Source organism: Pan paniscus, chromosome 13, assembly GCF_029289425.2.
Source record: "Pan paniscus chromosome 13, NHGRI_mPanPan1-v2.0_pri, whole genome shotgun sequence".
Taxonomy (NCBI): Eukaryota; Metazoa; Chordata; class Mammalia; order Primates; family Hominidae; genus Pan; species Pan paniscus.
Window position 1 is genome coordinate 61,305,793 of NC_073262.2, and position 26,453 is coordinate 61,332,245.

General features: G+C 39.1%; 1 protein-coding gene across 1 annotated transcript in view; it reads left to right on the top strand.

Annotated features, from left to right (window-relative positions):
- The window catches only part of PKP4 (plakophilin 4), a 227,178-nt gene that overhangs the window by 173,728 nt on the left and 26,997 nt on the right, over window positions 1–26,453 (top strand). The window contains exons 8-11 of the mRNA XM_034954312.2: window positions 3,353–3,541; window positions 5,670–5,889; window positions 12,639–12,771; window positions 14,499–14,712. Of these exons, the coding sequence (XP_034810203.2) occupies window positions 3,353–3,541; window positions 5,670–5,889; window positions 12,639–12,771; window positions 14,499–14,712 (756 nt within the window). The remainder of the gene's footprint in view (window positions 1–3,352; window positions 3,542–5,669; window positions 5,890–12,638; window positions 12,772–14,498; window positions 14,713–26,453) is intronic.

Below are 26,453 nucleotides of genomic sequence, written 5' to 3' on the forward strand. Positions count from 1 at the left end.
AATTTTTTTAAATGCTAATCTATAGGACTGTGTACTTGTGTTTTTAAACACACGAGCAGGTAAACAAAAATAGTTTACTACTATTTATTATGTCATTCAGAAGGATTCTTAATATCAAGAAAGTGCTACATCCCACTAAAGTTCTAAGTCTTTTATTTCCCATTATAGCCTATCACATAATAGTAATTCCAATTTACTAATGATCCTATAACGAGTGAACATCTGCTGGTTATTTTTTATATTTCTAAATGCAAAAAGCTCATTTTGTTACCTTTCTCATGAAATCATAGTCTGTGCTTACAAAACCTTTCAGATTGCATGGATTCCAGTGACGAATCCAGCCAGATACTTGTAGAATGAGAATATAACATTGTAATCGTGATGCAGAATGCTTTGTCTTATTTCACATCCCTGTGCAGTAGTGGGAACATGAGGACTCAACCGATGTCAGAAGCATCCAGTCTTCGGCTTGGCTCTGTCCAAGTGTAAATGATCCTCAGTGTCTTGCACTGAGTCGTGAGTGTCTGTGGCTCTGTTGGGTGTTACAATAGCACCTCATAATGATAAGATTATCAAGGACTAGGTACATTCACCTGTCTGCTTTATGTCACTGTTAACAAAAACTGTGCACTTTTGTCTAAGGTATTCATGGGCTCCATAAAGAAATAGAGCTTAGACTCTGCTAAAAATGATAATAATAATGAGAAATTGGCCAGTGCCTAAAAAGCTGAAATCCTCAAAAGGGAATTTTGCAATAGCAATCACAGTGTCATCTTTAAAGTTGGTTTCCATGGCCCCCTTCTTGGTGTGCTTACCTTCCTCTTTAACCTGGTGTTTGTGGAGGGCTCTGTGGAGTTCAGACTTTTCCTCACCATGTGCCGTTGCTCCATGAGGGATAACTGTGTCCAGTATTGGGTGTATAATGACAGAACACTGACCTGTGCTTTCCTGTCAGCTCGGCAAGGAAGTAGCTCTCTAATGGGGGCGAATCACATTTCCTTTTGGACTCTGTTTCCTCAGTTTTGAAATGAGGTTTGGCTGGATAATCTCCCAGTTATAAGATTGTATAAACCTGTGGTCTTCATTATAGCAAGAGGGGAGCCAGTAGCTAAAACCCACATTGATTTGTTTAGTTTCTTTCCATGTCACATTGCTGTCCAGGGTAGGTAATAATCATTCACTTTAGAAGCTTTATGCATGTGTTAACTTTCTTGCCTCTCCTCACTAACCAACATGTAATTAGCACTCTTATTCAGGTCCATTTGCTTTTAGTTGTGATTTGATTAACTGAACTAACAGGATGGGAGCAATCTTTTTTTTTTTTTTTTTTTTTGAGACAGACTCTCACTCTGTTGCCCAGGCTGGCGTGCAGTGGCGCGATCTCGGCTCACTGCAACCTCCAGCCCCCAGATTGAAGCAGTTCTGTGCCTCAGCCTCCCAGGTTCAAGCAATTCTCTGCCCAGCCTCAGCTGGGATTACAGGTGCCTTCCACCATGCCCAGCTAATTTTTGTATTTTTAGTAGAGTCGGGGTTTCACCACCTTGGCCAGGCTTGTCTTGAACTCCTGACCTCGTGATCTACGTGCCTCAGCCTCCCAAAGTGCTGGAATTACAGGCATGCGCCACCGTGCCTAGCCAATCTTACCTTTTTATAATTACTTACTTTGTTAATGATTTGCCATTTTTTTAAAAGCAAATATATGCTGACTGGCTTCAGATATGTTTGTGCTTTCTCTTATATTTGGGATATACCCTTAATTGATATTTTTACAAGTGACAGATTTTACTTACCAATAATGGAAGTCACAAACTTCTGAGCATCATAATATAGAAAATATTCAGTCTTTTTAAGAAATTGAAATGTTTGGGTTTGAAGTATACCTTTTTATCATGAGTCCCATGTGTAAACATTAGTTATTAGCAGTTTGAATCAAAATATTTAAAATGATTTAATGTTCATGTACTACTAACTTTGTACTTTTTCTTTATACTAGAAAGAAGGTAAACAAGAATCTGGTATGTGAGTTCTTATAAAAACAGTTTTTGGGTTTGATTTTTTTAAAAGAAAGGAAAAACAATGATAAATAGTATTTCATAATAATGTTAGTTTACTGATAATATTACAAAACTTATAGCACAAAACTTCCAGTGTTTTTCTGTAAAAATTATATGTGAGTTAATTGACATTTCAAAACAGCTTTTAAACATCAGCCTTTACCAAGTACATTATATAGGCGTTCTCTTAGATGTTGGGATTCAAAGAGGTGCGAGATGGTGGGCTTTGTGCCCAGAGAGAAGCTGATTGTCCACTGAATGAGACTGGCAGGTCCGCAGGATAGGAAGAGAGCAGCATGAACCACTGCTCATATAAAGCTTTTAAAGTGAAAATGATATAATAATAAGTCATTCTCTGTTTGATCAGCATCATAAAATAGCTTACTGGAGGATGAATCTCAGTGTATCAAATCATTTAATTTTTTGTTATTTTTCTTAGAAAACCTACTTTCATCCTGCTGCCAAGAGAAAGTGTTTTTGTTTGTTTGTTTGTTTGTTTTTGAGACAGAGTCTCGCTCTGTTGCCCAGGTTGGAGTGCAGTGGCGCAATCTTGGCTCACTGCAAGCTCCGCCTTCCGGGTTCACGCCATTCTCCTGCCTCAGCCTCCCGAGTAGCTGGGACTACAGGCTCCCGCCACCACGCCCAGCTAATTTTTTTTTTTGTATTTTTAGTAGAGACGGGGTTTCACCGTGTTAGCCAGGTTGATCTCGATCTCCTGACCTCGTGATCCACCCTCCTCGGCTTCCCAAAGTGCTGGGATTACAGGCGTGAGCCACCGCGCCCGGCAGAGAAAGTTGTATTTAAAATATATATATGCAGTCCTTTTCACGTGTGGCATTTCTCTTTGGTAAAACTTACTAGTTTTAGTGTTTAGACTTAACACTTGGTCCTATTGGTTAGGATTTTCTTAGTATATATCTATGTATGTATATATGTATTTATTTATTTTGAGACAGGGCCTCACCTGGTCACCCAGGCTGGAGTGCAGTGGTGTGATCATGGCTCACTGCAGCCTCGACATTCTGGGTTCAAGCAATCTTCCAGTTTCAGACTCCTGAGTAGCTGGGATCACAGACATACACCACCACACCCAACTAATTTTTTTTTAATTATTTTTTGTAGAGATGGGGTCTCACTCTGTTCCCAGACTGGTCTCAAATTCCTGGGCTCAAGCCACTCTCCCACCTCTGTCTCCCAAAGTGCTGGGATTACAGGGGTTAGGAATTTAATTAGGGTTTATGTTTTTAACCTCACTGTGATTGTCTCAGTTCTTAACGATGTAATTTTTGTGCCTCTAGGCTTACGGAGTTCCTATGCTAGTCAGCATAGTCAGCTTGGCCAAGACCTTCGTTCTGCCGTGTCCCCCGACTTGCACATTACTCCTATATATGAGGGGAGGACCTATTACAGCCCAGTGTACCGCAGCCCAAACCATGGAACTGTGGAGCTCCAAGGATCGCAGACGGCGTTGTATCGCACAGGTTCAGGTGGGCATCAACTCTGTTTACTGGTTTCCTGATTTCATAGGCCCCACAGTAGAAGTGTTTTATTGAGATTGGGTTCCCTGTTTGAAGGAAATCATGTTGCCCATTTGGTTGTCAGATAAGCAGCTGTGACAGCAGATCAATAAGCAATAAAACAGGTTCATTTAGTACCTATTTATAGGTGATATATTTTTACCTTAGTACATTCTAATCAATGAACATAGTGATTATACTGTTAATTCAGGAATAAGTTTGTAAAACTGTAAATCTGACTCTCCTCGGGTTAGATGCATATTCAGTATCAAAAGGAAAGCCTTGTTGGAATATTTCTTTGTAATTCTTTTGCCAAACAAGTTTTTGGAGAAAATCCATACATGAGTTACTTGGCCATCTTTGATTTAGCAAGCATGAAGCCCAAGTGTATTTGGCATTACTCCTTTTTTAATGTTGGATGTTCTCTGAATAGTTAAATGTAGAATGTGAAATAGATACCCCTTGCAATGGACTCAAACTGGTACAGGATTCAATAGCGACATTTATAAAAGCAGGGAGCTGGAGCATCACACCCTTGTACCGCCAGTCCTCATGTTTATGCCATACCATCAAGGCTCATACAGCAGATGCTGTAGCCCATGGTGGTGTGAGCTGCCAGGTTGTGCTGCACGGCTAGCTCATGGAGTCTCAAGACTACTTTTTTTTTTTTAGTAAGTATCACAAATTTATTAACATGCTTACAAATGAACCCTAGGTAGCAATAATAACCCCTCAAAGGTACAACTCTAGAACACCAGAGTGGGGAAGACTGTATCTGAATTTGTTCTTTGCAGGAAACTGACAGTTTGATCCACTGAGGGATTTATCTTCTAATAAAATGTACCATTTCTAATAGACGTTAATAAAGAAATATTTCACTTTTCCTCATGTCTGTAAATTGAGGAATTCCTTTAATAAGACTAAGAAATAGATATTGTTTAAAATCTTTTTAATTGCAGGAAGATATGTACACAGTTACTGGAGGGATACCCACTGAAATAATTAGTAAAGTCATTTTAAATACAGTGTAGAGTATCTTTGTAATAGCATCATACAGTAATTTAGGGGAGTAGCTGTAGAATCATTTGATATATCAGTCTTCTTTCCCTCTTGTGAAGTAGATTTTCCAGTGTTATTACAATCCACAGGTCTAGAAATAAAATGTATAATAGTCTGTCTATATCCATGGGGAATACGTTCCAAAACCATCAGTGGATGCCTGAAATGGCAGATGGTACTGAACCCTGTATATACTATGTGTTTTCCTATACATTCATTCATGTGATAAAGTTTAATTTATAAATCAGGCACAGTAAGAGATTAACAACAATAACAAAGAATGAAATAGAGCAATTAAGTAAAATAAGGGTTGTTTAAACACAAGCACTGCAGTACTGAGACAGTAAATCTAATAGTCAAGACAGCTGCTAAGTGACTAACAGACTAGTAGCATCTATAGCATGGGTACACTGGACAAAGGGATTATTCACGTCCCAGTGGGATCACAGCTGAATGGCACAGATTTCCTCATGTTACTCAGAATGGTGTGCAATTTAAAACTTATGAATTACTTATTTCTGGAATTTTCCATTTGATATTTTTGGACAATTGACCACGGGTAACTGAAACCATGGAAAGCAAAACCAAAAGATAAGGATGGACTACTGTAGAATAAAATAAGTAACCTGGGTACACAAAGTGTTAAAATTTTGATGGTTTTAATTACTTACAAATTTGAATAAATATCTTGTTCTTACCACTAGAATGAAATTAATAAATTTTGCTATTTTATCATTTATCTCTAAGATTCTTGTATTTCTCTCAGTTTTGTTACTGAACCTCAATGAACATACTATATAAGCAGATTTGTAGTTTCACTTTTGCTGTTTCTTGCTAAAAAATTAACAAAATATTTATGTACATTAAAAACTTAAGTATCCTTTTTAGCACTAATAAGGTAGAATTTTAAAATCTAAAAGTAAGCGATTTATATAATTGCCAAAAAATATAGTCCTTAAAATTAAAAATGTTTTACCTTTAATTAAAGTGTGATCTCATGGAGAACATACTAATCTTTTTCAAAATGTTGACTTTCTAGTAGGTATTGGAAATCTACAAAGGACATCCAGCCAACGAAGTACCCTTACATACCAAAGAAATAATTATGCTCTGAACACAACAGCTACCTACGCGGAGCCCTACAGGCCTATACAATACCGAGTGCAAGAGTGCAATTATAACAGGCTTCAGCATGCAGTGCCGGCTGATGATGGCACCACAAGATCCCCATCAATAGACAGCATTCAGAAGGACCCCAGGCGAGTACCAGTTAGGAGTCTCTAGAAGGCTACAGTATTGCAGGAGTCAGCCAGTTCCTCCATTTTGACTTTTTTAAGTTGCTAAGTCTATTATACTATCATTATACTATCATTAATTCCATATATATTAATACTTCGAGTTGTATTCCAGCTATATAGGTCATTGAGGTTAATTTCATTTTAAAGATAGATTCCTTCTTTCCATCCTTTCATAATAAGTTAGAGAAGGCACAGATCCATGGGAATATCTGCTGCATTCATCACTGAAATATTTCATCAAGACAACGACCTGGAATAGCCTCTTAGAATTAAACAAGGCTTTGAAAGATCAGTTTACCCTTTGCCCTTATCCTGACCGACTTCTTCGATAACAGCTTCAAAAAATGGATTTGGTTATTACAAACTAGAGAAAGACCCGTGTTATATGTTTTCAATCATAGTGGTCAACAATATATAACGCTGTTATTAACCAGGTCCTTTGAAAACAATTTCTGACATTTAGGAGAAGACAGTCTTTATAAGAAATTCTATCTAATAAGCAAAAAGTGTTTGGCAAATCATAGACGTTTCCTCCTTCTGATTTTATTTGGCCCTGTAGACAGCATTTTTTATTAAGATAATATGAGTCATTTAATACTTGATTGATTTTGAAAAACTGACCTTGTCCTTAAAGCCATTTAAAATATTCAGGAAATAAAGATATTTTGAAACTAAAAGAATTTTCATTTCTGAAAGAGTGAAATTGTTGCTAAATTTTAAGCAGCTTTAGTGTTATTTTAAGGCGTGTATGCAAGATTTCATTCACTCTTCGCCCACAAATAGTTGCTTCACTGGAAAATTGTTATAATTATCAATTCATTTTTAGCAGCCTACCAACTTGTTTTAATGAATGTGAATTAAAATGATGAGTGAGGTTTTGGTCATTAAAACAAAATGACTAAAGATACCTTAAAGTTGAGTGGGAAATCCACTGCTTCACTAAAACCGCTTCACTTATTCACTTCTATTCCTGAAATTCTTTAAGCTATATAAATGCATTTGGTTCTGCTACTCCTGGTTCGCCACCTTTTTGTCATTTTTAAGGAGTTTCAAAAATAACTTGTCTAATAACACCTACAGCTTGTCAGAGATACTCTTACTGATTTTGTTTTTTCAAATCCTCAAAATGACAAAGGCCTAAGGCACCCAAATAGATGCAGAAATTCCCAAAAGAGTTTTGAATTGTAGGTAATTTAGACCATCCCTTGGCTGGACCTGAAGAGAAAATAATAGCTACCTAGAAAGGCAGTGAAGTGTGATGAGAACTTTGAGTTTAATATGTGTCCCTGAAGACTTCAGTTTTGACCTCTAATATGAGTTGATTCTCTATAAACAAGGACTTCATGTATGATAATATACCTCAGCTATTCATAGTGTGATAATTTCATAGTCTAATGCATAAAACTGATGGCTAGCTTTGATTATGTGAAACTTTACTGATAATGCATTTCGTAAGGTGAATAAGTGATTATTTGGTAGGTGCATTTATTCTAGCTAAAACTGGAATTCAGGTGACTTTGAAGCTTGAATATTTAAACCAAAATTAAAAGCTCATGACAACTGTTAACTTTTAGTTTTGAAAATAGCAATTTGAAGTAATAGTTTTATTCACTTGTAAGCCTTTATTATTAATGCTACATTACAGTTGGCCTGAAAAATTCTCAAGACTGAGGAAGTTATTGATCTTTACTGTATAAAAGGAAATCTGTGAGTTTTTTTATAGTTGTCTACTTGGAAACCATATTTATTAATAACATCAATGATGCTTCTGAAAGGAGTAACGTAAAAGACTTCCTGTGTATTCACGTTTCCATCTCAACTCATTTCCCTTTGGCCTAAAGAACTTCCTTTAGCCTTTCTTGTCTTGCATTTCTGCTTGTAACAAATTCTCTCAGCTTTAGTTTATCTGAAAATATTTCACTTGTTTTTTTAAAGGATTTTTTTTGCTAGATATATAATTCAGGATTTACAGGTGTGCATTTTTTTCTTTCTGTATTTTAAAAGATGTCATTCATTGTCTTCAGATCTCCGTTGTTTCTGTTGATAAGGCAGACATCATGTGCATTCTTCTCATTATGTAATGTGTCTTTTCTTTGGCTGCGTTTCAGATTTTTCTCTAGCTTTCAGCTGTTTTATTCTGGTGAGCCTAAGTATAATTTTCTCTGCATTTAACCTGCTTAGGGTTCACTGAGATTCTTGGAATGTAGGTTGATGTTTTTGTCAAAATTGGGAAATTTTCAGCCATTAATTCTTTAAGTTTTTTTTTCTGCCCCAAACTCTCTTTTCTCCTTCTAGGACTTGAATTAAACACACAGGATCACTTTATTATTTTGCAGATTACTGAATCTGTCTTCATTTTTTAAATCTTTTTTCCCTGTATTCTTGTAATCAGAAATTTTTATTAATGCCTTCAAATTTAGTGTTCTTTGTCCTATAGACTACAATCTATTGTGAAGCCCTTGCAAATTTGTTTTTATTTCCAATCCTTGAATTTGGTTCCTTTTATATATTCCATGTTCCTATGAGATTCTCCATCTCTTCACTCCTTATATACATCTTTTTCTTTAAGTCTTTGAACACATTTATCATAACCATTTAAAATATTTCCTCTGATAAGTTCAACATCTGGTGTGAGTCTGGGTCTGTTTCTATTGGTTGCCTTTTTTACATATTTATAAGTCATATGTTTCTGTTTCTTCTCATGTTTAGTCATTTTAAATTATATACTGACGGTTGTAGATGATACATTATAGGGAATCTGGATTAAGTTGTCTCCTGTTAGGGTGCTGAGTTTTGTTGTGGCAGAGAACTAAATTACTGGCAGATCCTTTCAATCCCATCAGGATTGGTTTTGTTCATTGTTAGGTCTAGTTCATATTTCTTTTAAGCCTTAGAACATGATCCTTACCCCTAAAACTTGGCCTTTGTGGAGTCTTGACTAAATTCCCAAGGTGTTCAGTGAGGTCTGCACTCTGACTAGGCTGGGAGTCCACATCACCTGGTACCTGTTCAGCATTGAGCCGTGCAGCAGCCACTCTCCACCAGACCTGTGCATGTGCCCTACAGCTCAGGGTGCAACTAAGGACTTCGGATAGTCCACACGCAAACCCGGAGAATCACCTCTGCTTAGCTCCCTTGTCTCCAGTACTCTGCCTTGCACATTCTAACCACTTTGGCACCCACAAATTCCACTCGCTCCCTGCCTCAGCTCACTAAATCCCTCACATACTACTTGGCCTCAGCTTCCTGTGTCTTGGTCCAGAAAGTGCCCCCAGGCAGAAAGCCAAGTAAACATGGGACTCGTTGATGTTTCCCTCGTCTCAAGGATTATATTCTTGTGTTGCCTGTTTTCGAGGGTCTAAAAACAGTTTTCTCCTACATTTAGCTAAATTCACTTTTATAATTGTTTATGGTGGGAGGGCGAAATCCAGTACGAGTTACTCTATCATGGCTGGAAACAGAAGTCTGGGCTTAGGTTATACTGAAGCAAATCCTGGCAGGCATTGATGCCATCCAGCCAGCCTACAAATTGATAGCAGTTTTTCGAGGGTAAATTTCTACTGAATTTTCATCAAGGTTGGAGTTGAAGCCAAGCAAGCCTAATTGCCCAGCTCTGGCAGGAGCCCATCCTCGGGGCTGTCTGGCCCTCATGGCACTGTGGATGTCAGGAAATCTTGACCCTCAGTGTCCCATTTAAAGAGGACAAAAATGTGTATTTGTAATGATTGTGAGTCATCAAAGAAAGAGTAAATCACACTCCTTGCACTCTGTTAATTACAACAGAGATTTACATAACAGGCTTTAGACAGATTTTCTGAGAAACGATTGATAACAGTTTCAATATATAAAAGGAAAACTATTTGTTACCAGGAATTCATCTATTTAGAATAGCTCATTTTTTAGGGATGATGAATATTAATAAAACATCTGTGTCAGAAGTAAAAATATATAAAATATTTTAGTATTCATCATCATAATTAATCATCACAACCAACCAGTGAAGATTGAAATATTAGTTTCATTGATCTTGTTTTACAGTTGAGGAAACTGAAGCTCCAAATAATTAGTTGGTTTTCAAAATCACACAGAAATGGAAGGACCCAAGACTGAAACCCAGGCAATCTAACTCCATATTCTGTGCTTTTTCTGCTGTTATCCTGCCTCCCTTGGCATTTGCTGTATTCTTAATGGCTGTTAGTGACATCACCATCCAGCCTGTTCACCAAGCCAGAAACTCCATCTCACACCTGACTTCAGTTTTTAGATCATCTGGCTGCTGTATAAAGAATGGATTGGGGGTGCAGGTGGGGTGAGGGGATAATATTAGAAGCAGAGAGAACATGTAGGAAACTGTTAGACTCTTCTGGGCAAAATGGAGAAAATGAATGGATTTGGTATATGTTAAATATTTTGTAGATAGTCAACAGAACTTGCTGATGGATTCCATGAGGGAAGATGAGGAAAAGAGAGGAATCAAAGAGAAGTCTATTTCGTTTCAAGCAGATGTATAGATTCCTGTGCAGATAGTGGGTAATCTGCATGACACCCATCTTTTTGTATTCTAGGGCATTCTTTCCTTGGCCACTAGAGTTATCGTCTGTATAAATGTGACCATGTCACATCCTCTTACTCTCCTGCTTCACAGCCTTCATTCCTTATGTGTAGGCACACATATAGACCACTTGGGTTTCACTAACCTCTATCACTAATTACTAATCCTGAGTTCCTTATCTGTATCTAATGTTATTTTAATAGTGCTTACCTCATGAGGCAACAGTAAAGGTAAATGAGATAATGAAGGTAAAGTTCTTGGCACAAAGCCTGATATAAGTAAACTCAATAAAGGATAACTCCTGTTATTGGTATTAAGACTAAACTTTTTAGTTTGGCATAGAAGACCCTGTAAATAGAATCGTATCTTACCAATATTTGTATCTCCAGCACCATAGCACAGTAAGAATTCACTAACTGAATGCATGAGGGGTGTGTGTGTGTGTGCGCGTGCGTGTGTGTTTGCGTGTGTGCACACAGGTGTGGGATGACATGCCCCTTTGCAGGGGTCTAACAAGTTAATACATGGAGACTTCCCAGATCAAGAGAGACTCTAAGGCTTCAAAAACCAGGCAGGAGAATTATCACTCGGTCATTAATTTTAAAGATAATTTTATTTATTTATTTATTTATTTATTTATTTTTATTATTTTTTTTTATTATACTTTAAGTTTTAGGGTACATGTGCACATTGTGCAGGTTAGTTACATATGTATACATGTGCCATGCTGGTGCGCTGCACCCACTAACTCGTCATCTAGCATTAGGTATATCTCCCAATGCTATCCCTCCCCCCTCCCCCCTCCCCACCACAGTCCCCAGAGTATGATATTCCCCTTCCTGTGTCCATGTGATCTCATTGTTCAATTCCCACCTATGAGTGAGAATATGCGGTGTTTGGTTTTTTGTTCTTGCGATAGTTTACTGAGAATGATGGTTTCCAATTTCATCCATGTCCCTACAAAGGATATGAACTCATCATTTTTTATGGCTGCATAGTATTCCATGGTGTATATGTGCCACATTTTCTTAATCCAGTTTAAAGGTTTACTCAGTATGAATTCTTTTTTTTAATAAACAACTAACTTTATCCTGTAATCAGAGTCTGCATATTTGTTGTTCTGTGAGCCATTTTCTAACAATCTGCTTTTCACATAATATAAGTACAAACTCACATTTAACAAGAATTCCAAACAGTACACCAATCAGATGACATTAGAAAATCCTGAAAATGGATGTTAGCTGAAAAAAAGGAAAGTATAAAAGTATATATACATAGCATGATTATATATTCATTGTTCAAAAAAATGGTATAGCATAGTGTTGGAGGACACAGACTCTGAAGGCAGGGTACCGCTTCGCAGTTTACAGCCACGTGGCCAGGCGCATGGCCTTTCTGCCTCAACTTCCGTTTCTCTAAGGTTGCCGTAAGAATAAATTAATAAATATATATAAAATGCCTGGAATAGTGCCTGACACAGGATAGGGGTTTATGAAATATTAACTACTATTTAATAATAACCCAGTTTTATGGAAAAAATTCCAAACCCACACATGTGTGCACATTTGCACACATATATAGAAAAACAGGAAATGTCAGCAGTAATCCTGAATATAGGATGACTGGTCAAATACTTGTTTATAGTTTTCTGTGTTTCTGTGTTATACTCAAGAGCAACCATAAACATTGTTTCTTAAAAATCCTCAGGCCCACAATGTTTGTGATTTCTAGGTTGACGCCAGCCCTGTCTGTTCCCACCAGCCCTTCCTCTCCCTTCAGGCATGACATCTCACTTCGCTACAGTGCACGTGTTTACCTGAGCCTTGCACCTGCAGATTTCTTACATAGGTAGAAAGACATAAAATTAGAATCAGGAGGAGGAACACGAGAGTGGAAGTTACTTATATTAAGAATTTTCTTTGTTCCCCTGAATCTCTTTCTATGCATCTGTGCTTCATGATTTCTTTAAGATCATAAGCATCTGGGCCTCTGCATATGTTCATCAGGGGGAAAAATTATTTAGGTATGTATTTTTTAGGATTTTTGTAACTTCCCATTTTTGTCTCAGCTGAGCTTTTTTTCCTTATAACAAGTGTTTTGTTCAGTGTATTTTTACAACATGGGCCTTCCTTTCTGAAGCCATGTTTTTCTCATGTAGGGAGTTTGCCTGGCGTGATCCTGAGTTGCCTGAGGTCATTCACATGCTTCAGCACCAGTTCCCATCTGTTCAGGCAAATGCAGCGGCCTACCTGCAGCACCTGTGCTTTGGTGACAACAAAGTGAAGATGGAGGTACAGGACATGGTGCCTGGGATGACTGGGGAAAATAATGCCTTTGCATTTAACAGCCACGTGCTTCTGTATTTAAGAAATTACCCAGTGTAATTCAAGAGTCTTTTTAAAGGGATATTTTGATACCAGATACTCTTTCACTTAACTATGCATTTCAGTATCTCTCAGGAAAAACTAGGATACATATATTTCTTGGAGTGCTTTCAGCATTTTCAAATCGTATGTCTACTTCATTAGCTTATTTATAAAACCATGAAGCAAAAATCAATTTAACTTGCATTTAAAAAATATTTTAGGCCAGGCACAGTGGCTCATGCCTATAATCTCAGCACTTTGGGAGACAGAGGCTGGCAGATCACCTGAGGTCCGGAATTCAAGACCAGCCTGGCCAACATGGTGAAATCCCTTCTCTACTAAAAACACAAAAATTAGCTGGACATGGTGGTGCATGGCCTGTAATCCCCGCTACTCAGAAGGCTGAGGCGGGAGAATCACTTGAACCTGGGAGAAGGAGGTTGCAGTGAGCCGAGATCAAGCCACTGCACTACAGCCTAGGAGCGAGACTCTGTCTCAAAAAGAAAAAAAAATTATTAGATTAAAAATTATAGTATTCATTGAACTAGTGAGCCAATGTGTTTTATGGGATTCTAGTCAGATTGGTGCCAACTATAAATAAGTTATAGAGGATTATAACCATCACTAATGCTGAACATACATGAATATTTTATTTCAAGGTTTTTTTGGTATTTATAGAAACATAGCAAGTTACTGGTTATTGGCTATAATTCTATATAACATATAGATTCTTTCTTTAACGTTTCAAGCCTTCTTCTGACCCACTGTGTTATATAAAACTGAAGTGTTTTTCATCATTTTAATGTGCATAACAGCATACCGGCTCCAGACCTAAAAGTGAATGTAGTAAATAAAGCCCAGAAATACTCAAATAATGTACTAATGAATTGACAAATGGAAGAAAATTTAAGGAGAGTAGCCTAGAGAACTCATTCTAGAAACTAAATAACTTAAGTCAAAAATTATTTCCTATATTGCCTCAAGCCCTGCAGATAGCTTTGCTATGTTTGTGTATTTGCACATTGCACTGCTGGAGTGAAAGCACAATTCTTGATGTGTGTTCTGAGGCTTGGAGGAGGACTGTGCTGCCTGCCGACGGACATTAAACCACTTAAATCTCCTATCTTTTTTTGAAGCCATGAACCCAGGAAAAGTATCATCTACAAGAGTGTCCTTAGAATTCTATTTTTTTGGCGGGGGGTGGGGGGCACAGAGTCTCACTCTGTTGCCCAGGCTGGAGTGCAGTGGTGCAATCTTGGCTCACTGCAACCTCCACCTCCCAGGTTCAAGCAATTCTTGTGCCTCAGCCTTCCAAGTAGTTGGGATTACAGGCGTGTGCCTCGACACCCAGCTAAGTTTTCTCTATTTTTAGTAGAGACGGGGTTTCATCATGTTGGCCAGGCTGGTCTTGAACTCCTGACCTCAAGTGATTTGCCCATCTTGGCCTCCCAATGTGCTGAGATTACAGGCATGAGCCACCGCACCTGGCCTCTCCTTAGAATGTATAAAAGTTGTCTTATTTGGAATAAAAAGTAACCTTTGAAATGGTCTAGAGATATCCACATCCTGTGATCTCTCCATAACAGACTTCTGTTTGATCACTGATTAATTGCATGTTACTTAGGCCTGGTACCTAATATTTTTCATTCTAGGTGTGTAGGTTAGGGGGAATCAAGCATCTGGTTGACCTTCTGGACCACAGAGTTTTGGAAGTTCAGAAGAATGCTTGTGGTGCCCTTCGAAACCTCGTTTTTGGCAAGTCTACAGACGAAAATAAAATAGCAATGAAGAATGTTGGTGGGATACCTGCCTTGTTGCGACTGTTGAGAAAATCTATTGATGCAGAAGTAAGGGAGCTTGTTACAGGTAGGTATAGAATGTGATCTCGTCCTAGAGGAAATGTTGAAAACAGTCTGGACTGTGCCCTTGTATAGTGGCACTATGGAAGAGTTGGAGGTTCCAGGTAATAGATAATGAGATATATATAGTGCTCACAACTGTGAAGGCTGAGAATTATTTAGTCTAATGAGTCAGAAACCGTTTAGAATGCGGTCATCTCTATTAGTATAAGTTATTGTACTTACTAATTTGTAAATATCAGCTAACAGATGTCTTTTTCATGGAGGACTAAATATGACATTTTTTACATGTATTTCATAGTAAATCTAGTTGTATTAAATAGACTATCCTATATTATGAAAATAAAATATACTTAATGGATTGGCAGTCTTTTACGTTAGCTCAGCTAGTGTCTGAGTGCCTGTTTGTATTCCCACGTACTTTACTAGGCCCCAGGGATAGAAAGATGAATAAAACCCAGTGCCTGCGCGTAAGTCACCCTCAGATTGGTGAGGAACACAGGTGGTTTTGTGAGCGTCAGGGAAATGTGGCAAGTCTCACTCAACAGAGGTTGCATTGGGCACAGAGGATGGGTAACGAAGTTCCCTGGGTGACATGAAACTGAAGTTGGCCTAAAGGATGAGGAAGCATTGGCTGGATAGGCAGAGGTCTTTCTAGTTACAAGCTCCGAAACAGCATGGGATATAGTTCTGGAGCTACCAGCAAGAGGGGGCTGCTGTGTTAAAACCTAGTGAGGGCCAAGTGTGGTAGCTCACACCTGTAATCGCAACACTTTGGGAGACCGAGGCAAGAGGGTCACTTGAGGCCAGGAGTCCAAGACCAACCTGGGCAACACAGGGAGACCACATCTCTACAAAAAATAAAAATAAGTAGCTGGATGTGGTGGCACATGCCTGTGGTTCCAGGTACTTGGGAGTCTGAAGTAGGGGGATCACTTAAGCCCAGGAGGTTGAGGCTGCAGTGAGCCATGATCACACCACTGTACTCCAGCCTGGATGACAAGTGAGGCCCTGTTTCAAAAAAAAAAAAAGAAAGAAAGAAAACAAGGCCAGAGAGAGATAGAGTCTTCATTTAGGGAACTTTTTTTTTAGACGGAGTCTTGCTCTGTCACCCAGGCTGGGATGCAATGGCATGATCTGAGCTCACTGCAACCTCTGCCTCCCGGGTTCAAGCGATTCTCTCGCCTCAGCCTCCTGAGTAACTGGGATTACACACACGCGCCACCAAACCCAGCTAATTTTTGTATTTTTAGTAGAGATGGAGTCTCACCATGTTGGCCAGACTGGTCTCCAACTTCTGACCTCAGGTGATCCGCCCGCCTCAGCCTCTCAAAGTGCTGAGATTACAGGTGTGAGCCACTGCACCCTGCCCATTTAGGGAACTTTTATAAGGAACTTAATTGTGTCCCACATGCAGTAGGGACACTGGGGTATGGCATGGCCAGTTTAGGCCTTTAAATGCCTTCTTCCAGCAGGCAGCAGGGTAGAGGATTGATATGAAGTGGGAGAGTGTGGGAGGCCTATGAACAGACCAACAGTCTACTGATAACAGCTTGAACTATTTTAATGATGAAAAGGAAGAGTGGGGTGGAGCAGTCAGAGAAATATTTTGTGGTCTGGGCATGATGGTCGGAAGTGCGGAGTGACAGAGAGGGAGAAGTGAGTAATGCCTGGATGTTGCAGTGCTAGTGGCTGGATTCAAGGATACTTGAGATTGAGCTGGAAGAATGGTTCTGCAGGAGGACACATTGATGACAGCATTGCTTGTAATAGATAATTCAGGGAAAATACTAAGAGTTCATTGACAAAAGAATGGTTACATCAATGGCAGTACTCTCACACAGTGAAACCACATACAGCAGTTAAAATAAGCACAGTAGACTACACATAACATAGATACATGCAGCTTTAGAAATACTTGCAGAATGATAACTACAGAGTAATACTATTTGAATAAAGTTTTTAAATATGTAGATAGTTATGGATATATGCACATGCAATAAGGTTAAAATTTCTAATTGGAATAATAAAAATAGATTCAGGATAGGGGTTACCTCTATGAAGAGGAAGGAGGAAAATGGGACTGGGGGTTGTATTCCACCTCTGTTTCTTTAGAGAACTCTGAAATACATAAGACAAAATGTTAATATTTGACAAAGCTGGCATACCTGGGTGTTTGTTTTATATTTTCTTTGCCTTTTTTCATGCTTGAGATATTTAATTTAAAATTTTAAAACAAGATTTCTTCAAAATTAATTTCATTCCCCCCAGGTTTCCACTATGAAATCAGAGTTGTAGTTTCTGTAACACTTGGGAATGAATAAACTATCCTGCATCCAATATTTAAGGGGAATCAACTTTCTCATAAGATATTAATGTTCAAAATACAACATTAATATTCCCTTGTACTCTAAATAAAATACCAAAAGTAGAATATACGTTACAAATAATCATAAATCTGGAATGGACCATCTGCCTTAATGTATTTTGACTATTAATGCTTTAGCGCTTCTAAATTAGTACTCCCACTTTCTAAAATGCTTTTGAGGCATCTCACCAAAAAACAAATTATAATTATTTTTGTTTACGTGTACATGTAGATATAAAATGAAAATTAGAGCAAGCTAAACAGAATTAAGAAAAAATAAAAATGTAGCTATGTTCATCCTAGAAGTCAACACAGTCACTGTGATTACGCCCACAAATTTACCCTGAGCCTACTGTTAGGGAGGCATAGAGGAGACAGAATCATTTGCAGTACATGAGTGCTTTCCTGCTTTGTCTGATGTTTCTCTTCCCATCACTTTGAACTTCCTGTGTCATGTCCAGTTGTCTTCACATAGTAACACCGTGCAGCCAGGAGGGCTGCAGTCGATCGTGTGCGCCACTCCCTGAGAGAGCAGTGGCGATCCAGGGACAAATGACATGGAAAACACAGCTTCTCCTCAAATTTAACTAGCCAGATTCATCATGACTTGATCCTTACATCCTTAATGTGAAGCTTTTTCCTGCTCTTCTGTCCTCTCATAGGAGGAATGAGTCTTTTCTGAATTTCTGTTTGAGTTTTTTCCTTGGGAGAGACTATTACAGTGCCTTTCCTGAGCTGAGCTCAAGGAATTTGTAAGATTTAGTGTTAAACAGGAAGAAAAGTACATGATTGTATGCTCTTTTTTTGTTTACATTTAAAAATAAGTCAAAATTACTTTAAGTAGAGCCCGACTTTACTACCAAGGGCTTTTATGTACTAGGTTACCTGGAGCACACTCTGGAATTGAGTGCTAATTTAGATGATTTCCTCCTTATTTTTAGAGAACATAAGATGTTTTAAGACATGGACCTTGGCCTTGAAAAGAGGATATAAGTGTTTTCTAATTCAAAAAGAGCTGTTTTCCTAACAGATCATATCACTTCTAATGTAAAACTAAGAAGTACCTCTGATATTTCTCTTGAAAATATCTGCCGGTAGCTTTTAGGCTATAAGAAACAATTTTTTGCCATACTTATAGAGTAGGAGACATTAAGAATTGCTTTATAACTATATACTGTTACCACTAATCCTTTATTTTGACATGTGGACTGATTATCAAATGTTTTCTTCAAAACATTGAAATGAGAGTGGTCAGTGGGTAAACACTTCATGCAATTGCCATAAGTAAAGTAGGTTGGACCAGAAGACTTCAGAAATGAGTTTCCAGTTCAAAAAGCCAAATGGCAGCTGTGTTTGATTTATACCTAAACATTGTCTAACATGAAACAAGTCACAATATAAATCTAGCATAGTTGCTTTTTTTGTGTGTGTACATGTATTTATAGTCTAAGCTTTATAGAGACAGCAAAATTGCTCACATTTCCCAGTCCTACAATTTAGTGGTACCAACCTTAACTGATGTTCAGTAATATTTTAAGGGTGATTGATCCTTGATACATATTAAAGCATGAAAACATCAAAAGATGCTTGAACTCTTCTTTCTTCTTTCATTAACTCTTCCTCACATCAAATGCTCAAGCCGTCTTTAATTGTAGAACCACAGGGTTGGGGGAGACCTCAGAACTCATTTTGTTCAGTCATCCATCCAGTGCATGAATCTCCTGTACAGTTTCCATACAAAGTAGCCGCCATCACATGCGTGAACCCACAGCACAGGAAGCTCATTACCTGGTGGGGTTAAGTCTGGACAACAAGGTTATCCAGAAAGCAGCAAGAAGTTATCTGATATAACTTGAAAAGGCAAAAAATACAGACCCTCAGGAGGTCATTTTTGCATAGGAATGGCCCTACAAAAAGACCAGTTCCACCCTAGATCCAGCCACCAGCACTCCTAACCAAGGAAGTAAGCCCTCAATCTGAACTGTCATTAAAGCACGTCTGCTCTGAACTCAGGCTGAAGGTGCTGTGTGACCGTGTCACCCAGCATTCCCCATCAGGTGCCCATCTCCTATAAAGTCCCCTTTGAAAACAGAACATTAGCCTTAGATTTTAGTGTTCTGCTAGTATCATTCACAAATACCATGGCTAGCCTTGCACGGTGCTTGGCCTTTGTAGGTACAGTCCACACATTCCTAAGTGAAAATTATAGTCAACTTAGGATCATGAGAGGTTAAAATACAGTGAACCATTGTGTTCCAAATATTATATAATTTGAAGAAACTACTATGCCCTTGAAACTAGGAATTCTTTGATTCTTAATATTAAGTAATTCAACCCAGTTATTAATCCAGTCTTTTTTTCTAGTTCCCTTTGTTTCAGTTTGGCAGTTTTTACTATACTTAAGTGGAGAAATTTTAGCTGTTTTTTATAAAGATGCCTTGCCTTTGCTTTAAACACAGTAACTGCCCAGGGCCTATATTTTTGGCCACATTTTCCCAAGACAATATGGCTGTCATTGTTAATTGAAATGGTTCTCTAGTATGTAACATGATTCTTGTGTTTTCCTCATTGTGTTGAACATTTTCCAGTTGAAACCTAATGAGCTTTTCTTTTAGTAAGTGCTGATATATGTGAGTGCTTAGGGTAATTTTTCTTTTATTCCAAAAGTATTTTTTGCTGTTGTTGTACTTAAACTTGAAAGTTGGATGAAGTATGGTTGTTCCCCAGTTTGGTTATAAAATGAATGTCTGCTAGGCCACAAAGTATGGAGGACAGATGGGAACATCTTGTCACTAAAAAAGATATGTTGAACTCATTTGTTCAAAATAATTTAATAGTGTTTCTAAGCTAGGAAACATGAGTTTCAAGTTATTGAGCGTCCTGAAAACATCATTTTTTAAAACTATAGACATTGAAGATATTGTGCAAATCTGGAGGCCTGCTTTTTAATGTACGTACCAAATGTCCCCAACTGTCACACTTCTATTACCCTCTTAAATACCAAAAAGTAGCCTTTGTTCTTCAGTAATAATAGACTTTGTTCATATGACTGCTACATGTGCATTTCTTCCAATTTAGTAAGTGATTATTCATCCATATAGCTAAGTAAAATATTTCCACTGTTTATTGTGAAATGTTTGGATGCCAGCAATGGATTCCAGACACTGCAGAACATGAAATGAAGTGTATTGTTTTCCTGATCATTAGCTCCATATTTCTAATTCGATGATAAATTAATAAGAAAATAATAGTTGTAACTAAGGAAGGGTAGATGGGCCAGGCTAAGGTTTAACAAAGGGCAGAACAGTCTGGCAAGAATTAGTCTTATATACTATAAAAAGCAGGAGCTTAGTGGACATGCCTTTTGGACGATTACTTGCTGTTACAGGATGAAAACAATTTACGAAGCATGTCCCCTTAGCCTAATTAATATGCCTTCAAAACAGGTCATTTATGCTCTGGTCCAGAGAGGAGTCAGTCCTACTGTTATGGGCCACTAGGGCTGTTAGAAGCTATGTGGGTCATTTTTAGAAATCTAGCAACATCTCCTCCCAATTCCCAGTCCAAATCAGTAAGGATCCATGTCACTTGGTCCACTTTATAAAACATAGCTGGGTGCTGTGGCTCACACCTGTAATCCCCACACTTTGGGAGGCCAAGGAAGGCAAATCACTCGAGGTCAGGAGTTCAAGACCAGCCAGACCAACATGGTGAAACCCCATCTCTACTAAAAATACAAAAATTAGCCGGGTGTGGTGGCACATGCCTGTAATCCAGCTACTAGAGAGCCTGAGGCAGGAGAATCGCTTGAGCCTGAAAGGCGGAGGTTGCAGCGAGTCGACATCGCGCCACTGCACTCCAGCCTGGGCGACAGAGACTCTGTCTCAAAAAAATAAATGAAACAATCACAACAGAAACAGATTCCCTTATTCACTGAACATTTCAAACCCTGAAAATGTGTAATGAGAAATGACAAATTTTTAAAAGTTTAATTACTAAGAAGACAAAAAATGTCTATTATGAATAGACCAATTCTCAGTTGGTAGAGAACTTTGAACTGGAAAGAACCCTAAAGAAATCTCCTGTCTACCCCTGTTATTACAGATTAGAAACCGAAGTCCAGGAAGGTTGAGCAGGCAAGTCTCCAGGCTGAGTTCCTGATGTCCAGGCTGGAGGTGTTTCTTCCCTGACCCTTCCCCTGCCTACCCTGGCCACTGAGAAGGGCTGAACAGGAGCTAAATCTGGAGGGTACAAATGTTATTTCCCTTGTTCTTTAAGATTACCACCAAAAAGGGAAAAGAAAAAAAGCCCCACAATAAACTACTCTCTGAATTTTACCCAGGACCATAGAGAAATATCCCTGAATTTCACCACTAGCACTATAATATCAAACTAGTGATCAAGTATAATCATAAAGCTTCAGTTTGCTTAGGAAATCTATGAAACGTGATTTTAGGTCTTGCAACTATTTCAAGATTTATAGTTTTGAGTATGAAAAGATTCAACCCTCTAAGTGGAATATGACCCTGTATTTTGAGTGTAGGCTTCCAAGTGCCAAGCACAAGGAGGCAGTCAAGTAGGGAGTCTCAGAAGGTCACTTATAAGACTTGGGTATTCAAACATCAGTCAGAGTGGAACTTCTCAGCAAAAGAGAGGCCCTGTAATAACATGCTCCCTCAGTTGACTAGACGTCCTACAAATGCAAGAAAGGTGGGAATATGGAGACCCCAGGCCAGGTCCTGCAAATGCTTTGCAGTTTCTGAGTATGATGCTCTATAGCTTACAGTTGGAGGCACCTTTGTCTCTAAGCTTCTGCCAGCACCAGACAACTGGGTTGAAGATCTAGTGCAGTTACAGATGAGCAAGTGTGTTCCTGGAACACGTAGGTCAGCTGTGGAGTATATGACTTCAGTGACAGTTTCTTGGGCAAATCTCTATGATAGTGTAACTGTGACAGTATAAATGACCTAATTCTGTGTCACACTGAAATAACCTGCAGAACAAGGGTGGCCAGGGCCGCTGCCCCCACTGCCGTTTCTGCCCCAGAAGGATTCTCTAATTTCCTTTCATGTGACCTGTTCCCTTTTATTAGCTCTGCTTCAACAGAAGGAGCCACTCTGTGTGTCCCATATGGGCAATTCTCAGTCAGCATTTCTGAATTGTAAGCTTATTTATTTTCTGTAGAAATGCCTTTCCAGGGAACATAGAACTATATAACTACATTATGTCATTAATCCTCAAAACATATCCATGAAGTGGTAAAATTACCTAGAATAAAGAAGAATACATTAAAATGCAAATATGATTCTGTAAATGGATCTCTAAAAATTGGTAGATCTTTTCAAAGGTACTGTGATCCACCTTTATGCCTGCAAAATCGCAGAGACTCGGGCTAACCCTTATATTCTCTAAAGGCACTAAAAATCTATCTTGTCCCAACTGGGGACAAATTTCAACAGCAGGAATGATCACCTTCAACTGGAATATGCAGGCTGGGGCCCCTGTGTGCAGCCTCTGTGGCCAGCCCAGTTCCTTACTTCCACACAGCTCCCTCCTAGGAAGCATCTTGCCCTCAGACCACCTGAGCACCCACTTCCCACTGCGCTGAAAGCTGAGATGGTGGTGTTCCGAGCACAGCTGGACCTGAGTGAGCTCCCCCGTGCCCCATGAGGATTATGCATCTGCTGTGCAGGAAATCCCAGAGAACACAGCGGTGAGCAAGGCAGGCCTGTCCACCACCTGCAGTGCTCTGTGCCAGGCAGCAGGGAGTGCAGCAGCTGGCCTCTCATGCTTTGGGGCAGGAAGGAGAAAGCTTCAAGCCACACCTATAGACCAGGAGCCTCACTGCATGGAGGGGTCACTGCACAGGTTTCAGGAACTCTGCTCAGATAGTGGCATCTTAGAAACTCTGGGAATGGCTATATACCACCACAACTTGTTTTCCTCAGAATTTATCCAGAGAAAGGTATTTTTCTATAACTGAGGATAGTAGTTTTATCCCTGTCTCATAATTGTTTTCCCATTATTTCAGTTTCACTTAGATTTCGTAATTTGTTGACAGCCTTCAGCCCTGTTAGAAAGCTTGGGCAATTGATTAGCCCAGCAGACAGTTTTATGGCACTGATTCTCCCCACCACCCCCTTGACTTCCTCATTTCTGTTAACAGCGCCATATTTTCACACGTATTCAAACTCCTGGCTTACCTGTGACACCACCCTCAGTTTGCATCTGGCTCCAGATTCTCACTACAGGCACTTCCCTTCCCTTTTGGCCTCCTCCCTCCTCCATCCTGTCCTGTGAAATAGGCTCTGCCCCTCCTAGCCCATTGGCCTCACCCCCCTCCCTGGGATAACACCTGTGCCTGCAGTTCAGGTTTTCCCACCTGCCTGTCCAAATCAGTAGCTTCTGTGACCTCCTGCCAGCCAGCTCCAGCATGTGCCGTCACCTCTTCTACTTCTTTCCCAGGCTATAGTTGGCCTGAAGAGCTCTGCACCCCAAACCTGCTTCTTTCTGGCCTCTGTCCTTGACATTGCAACTCAAATATGGTCTCCCATCCTCCTATCAAACACAAGTTCACACAGTTTGAAAAACATCCAGGGAGAAGCAGCATGGTCTCGAGTGAGTGTGAGCTTTGGAGCCAGGTTGACTTGTTTCCTTCCAGCTCTGTGGCTCCAGACACATCACCACTGTCAAACCCCAGTGTCCCCGGCAATGACACATTACCTGCTGCTTGGTGTTTTTGTGATGATGTGTGTTGAGCTCCTGGCACACAGGATATTCAAGCCATACCTGTTGCTCTTCCTGCCCTTTGTCACAACTGCCTGGTGGTGTAACTGTTTGTGGTAAGGCCCCCCTGAGAACAGATGGCTCCCCTGTGTGTCTCCCTCGGAGTCTGGCATGAAGCAAGCAAGCATCTCTGCCAGCGCTGTTCAATAGGAGAATAATATGAGCTGCATATTTTCTGCATTTTCTAGCAGCCATGGGAAATCTATTTTAGTAATATATTTTATTTGGCCTAATAGTTTCAAAGTATTTCAACTTCTAAGAAATATAAAAATTATTAATATTTTGTGTTCACTTCTTCGTACCAAGTCTTCATAATCTATTTTTTACTCAACAGTGCATCTCAATTTGGACTAGCCATATTTCAAGTAGCCACATGTGGCTGATGGCCACCGTATGGGGCAGCACAGGTCTATACTGCATTTGGGTAGAGGTAACGTAAATGTCAAAGGTATGAGGTGTGTAACTTTAAGACTGGCGGGAGGCCATATTGTAGCAGGATGTAGGTGCCATAGCATCTTGGCATTACTCTCGTCCCAAGAAAAAGCCGCAGAAGTTTATAAAAACCCATTGGGCTAAGGGGAGAACTTCAAGGGCAGCTGCACAGAGAAAGAAATGAAGATGTGTGTTTGCTAGATCCTGAGTGTTTCAGCCAGAGACTGTATAGGGAATGATAATGGAGGCATGTGCTAGGAGAAGCAGGCAAGGGCCGTGATACAATCTGCAGCCCTGATATTATTATGTTTGTGCTATTAATCTAATATTTCTACCCCCATTTTTCAAGAATGTTTGCAGGGTGGTTCCAGTGAGCCCATAGATGCAGAATAGCCAGGAGCTGGGGCAGGAGGTGGGGAGGATTACATACGGAGCAGTGTTCCCCAGAGCTTCAACGGGAATGCACAGTCCTGTTAGCCACTGGTCATGACACTTGCTTTGTACTGGAAATGGAGTGGGGGTTGAGTGTGCACAAGACCTTAGCATCTATTATCTCCTTGATGGTTCCTCACACCCTGAGCCTGGGTAGTTTTACCTGCCTCCATCATGAACGTCTTGTGAAAGAGCACGACTAAAACCAGAGCACTCAGAGCGAGGTTCACTCAAGAAGGAAAATGCAGGGGCCTGTCCAGTGATGATGTTTGAAGCACACTGGCACCTTTATGGCTGTTGCTTTTTTGCTTTTGGCAATGTCTACAAACACTTGGGCTCTTTTTAATATAATTAGGAAACATGGCATAAATTGAATGCTGTCTAAAAATGAGTGGTTTAAGATTGTCTTTCATATCAAAAAGAAAAACAGTTGTATAGGCTGCCATGCGTATCTGCCACCAGAGAAATCGCATTTTCCAAATGTTTTGTTGTTTTTTAATATCCTTTAAGAAGTACATTTTTCAAATAGTTGCTATTATTTTAATTAATCAGTAAAATCAGCTTCTAATTTGACTATAAAATTATCAGTTCGCCATTAGAATAGCTATAAAGTTAGTTTTAAATGTGAGCTCTTTCAAAATTGTGCAGCATAGGATTTATGTGAAATGGTATTTTAATTACTTTATTCATTCTTTGTGAGGAAAATGAACTTTCATCTCTCATGGCAGTATTTCATTGTGATTATTGGTTACTCATAATTATATGTACTTGTTCCTGTGACAGGGAATAAGCAGCGTTTTCTACAATAATATGCATGAAACTCCCTAATATTTTCTAAATTAGTTTGTATGTTTATATTCTTAGTCCTCACAACAAATAGCTAATTGCTTTAAATTAAATAAAACCTCAAGCTTCCTCAGCCAAATTCTAGTTTATTTTCAACTTTCCCTTTGAGAACCAGGAGATAATGGAGTATGGCGATAAATATTTTTGAAGCAAATTTTGCATTAGGATGTTGGAGTTAGAGGTTATCATGTTGATGGAGAAGGCTAATCCTACAGCTCTTCATTTTCTCATCAGTCTTACTACATCTGGGAGTTGGTGTATTCTCTATTCATTACTTACTGCCCTAGCAAGATTCTTCCTGACCCATTAAATGAAGCCCTAGACAAAGTGGAGAGAACATTGTTTTAGTGAGGTCGAGCACACACAGGTGTTATTAGCCGGTCTTAAGAGAGGTGCTTTTTACTTTAAGCAAAAAAGCCAAATTAATCATTTCATATCTAAGGCTTTTAAGTTTAATTAAATCTTTTTCATCCATTATTTATTGACTAGAGCTGGTTGTTTTGGCTTTATATAACCTTAGTTTTGGAATAGAAAGTGAGGAAGAAAAACCAGTCAAAATGGCGAGTTAAATCCATACCGAAGGTTGCAACTCTTTGTGTTACATGGTGAAGTGCAGGATTAGAGGATAATATAACACACAATGCAGGGTGATAAAGCTGCCTTTTGGTGGGTCCCTTGAACACCACATACTTAGCAGAAATAGAACCTTTCCTTTTTTCTGATCAAGAATAACTGTAAACATTTTTTTTTGGAAGTTGCAGAAATGAAAGCCTGAATTTCTATAGTAGGCTAGTGTTATGATCAATAAGTCATTTTAGTTGACTAAAAGATAGCATAGTCAACTTGTCTACTGAAGGGTAACATATTTTTTAACAACTTTATAG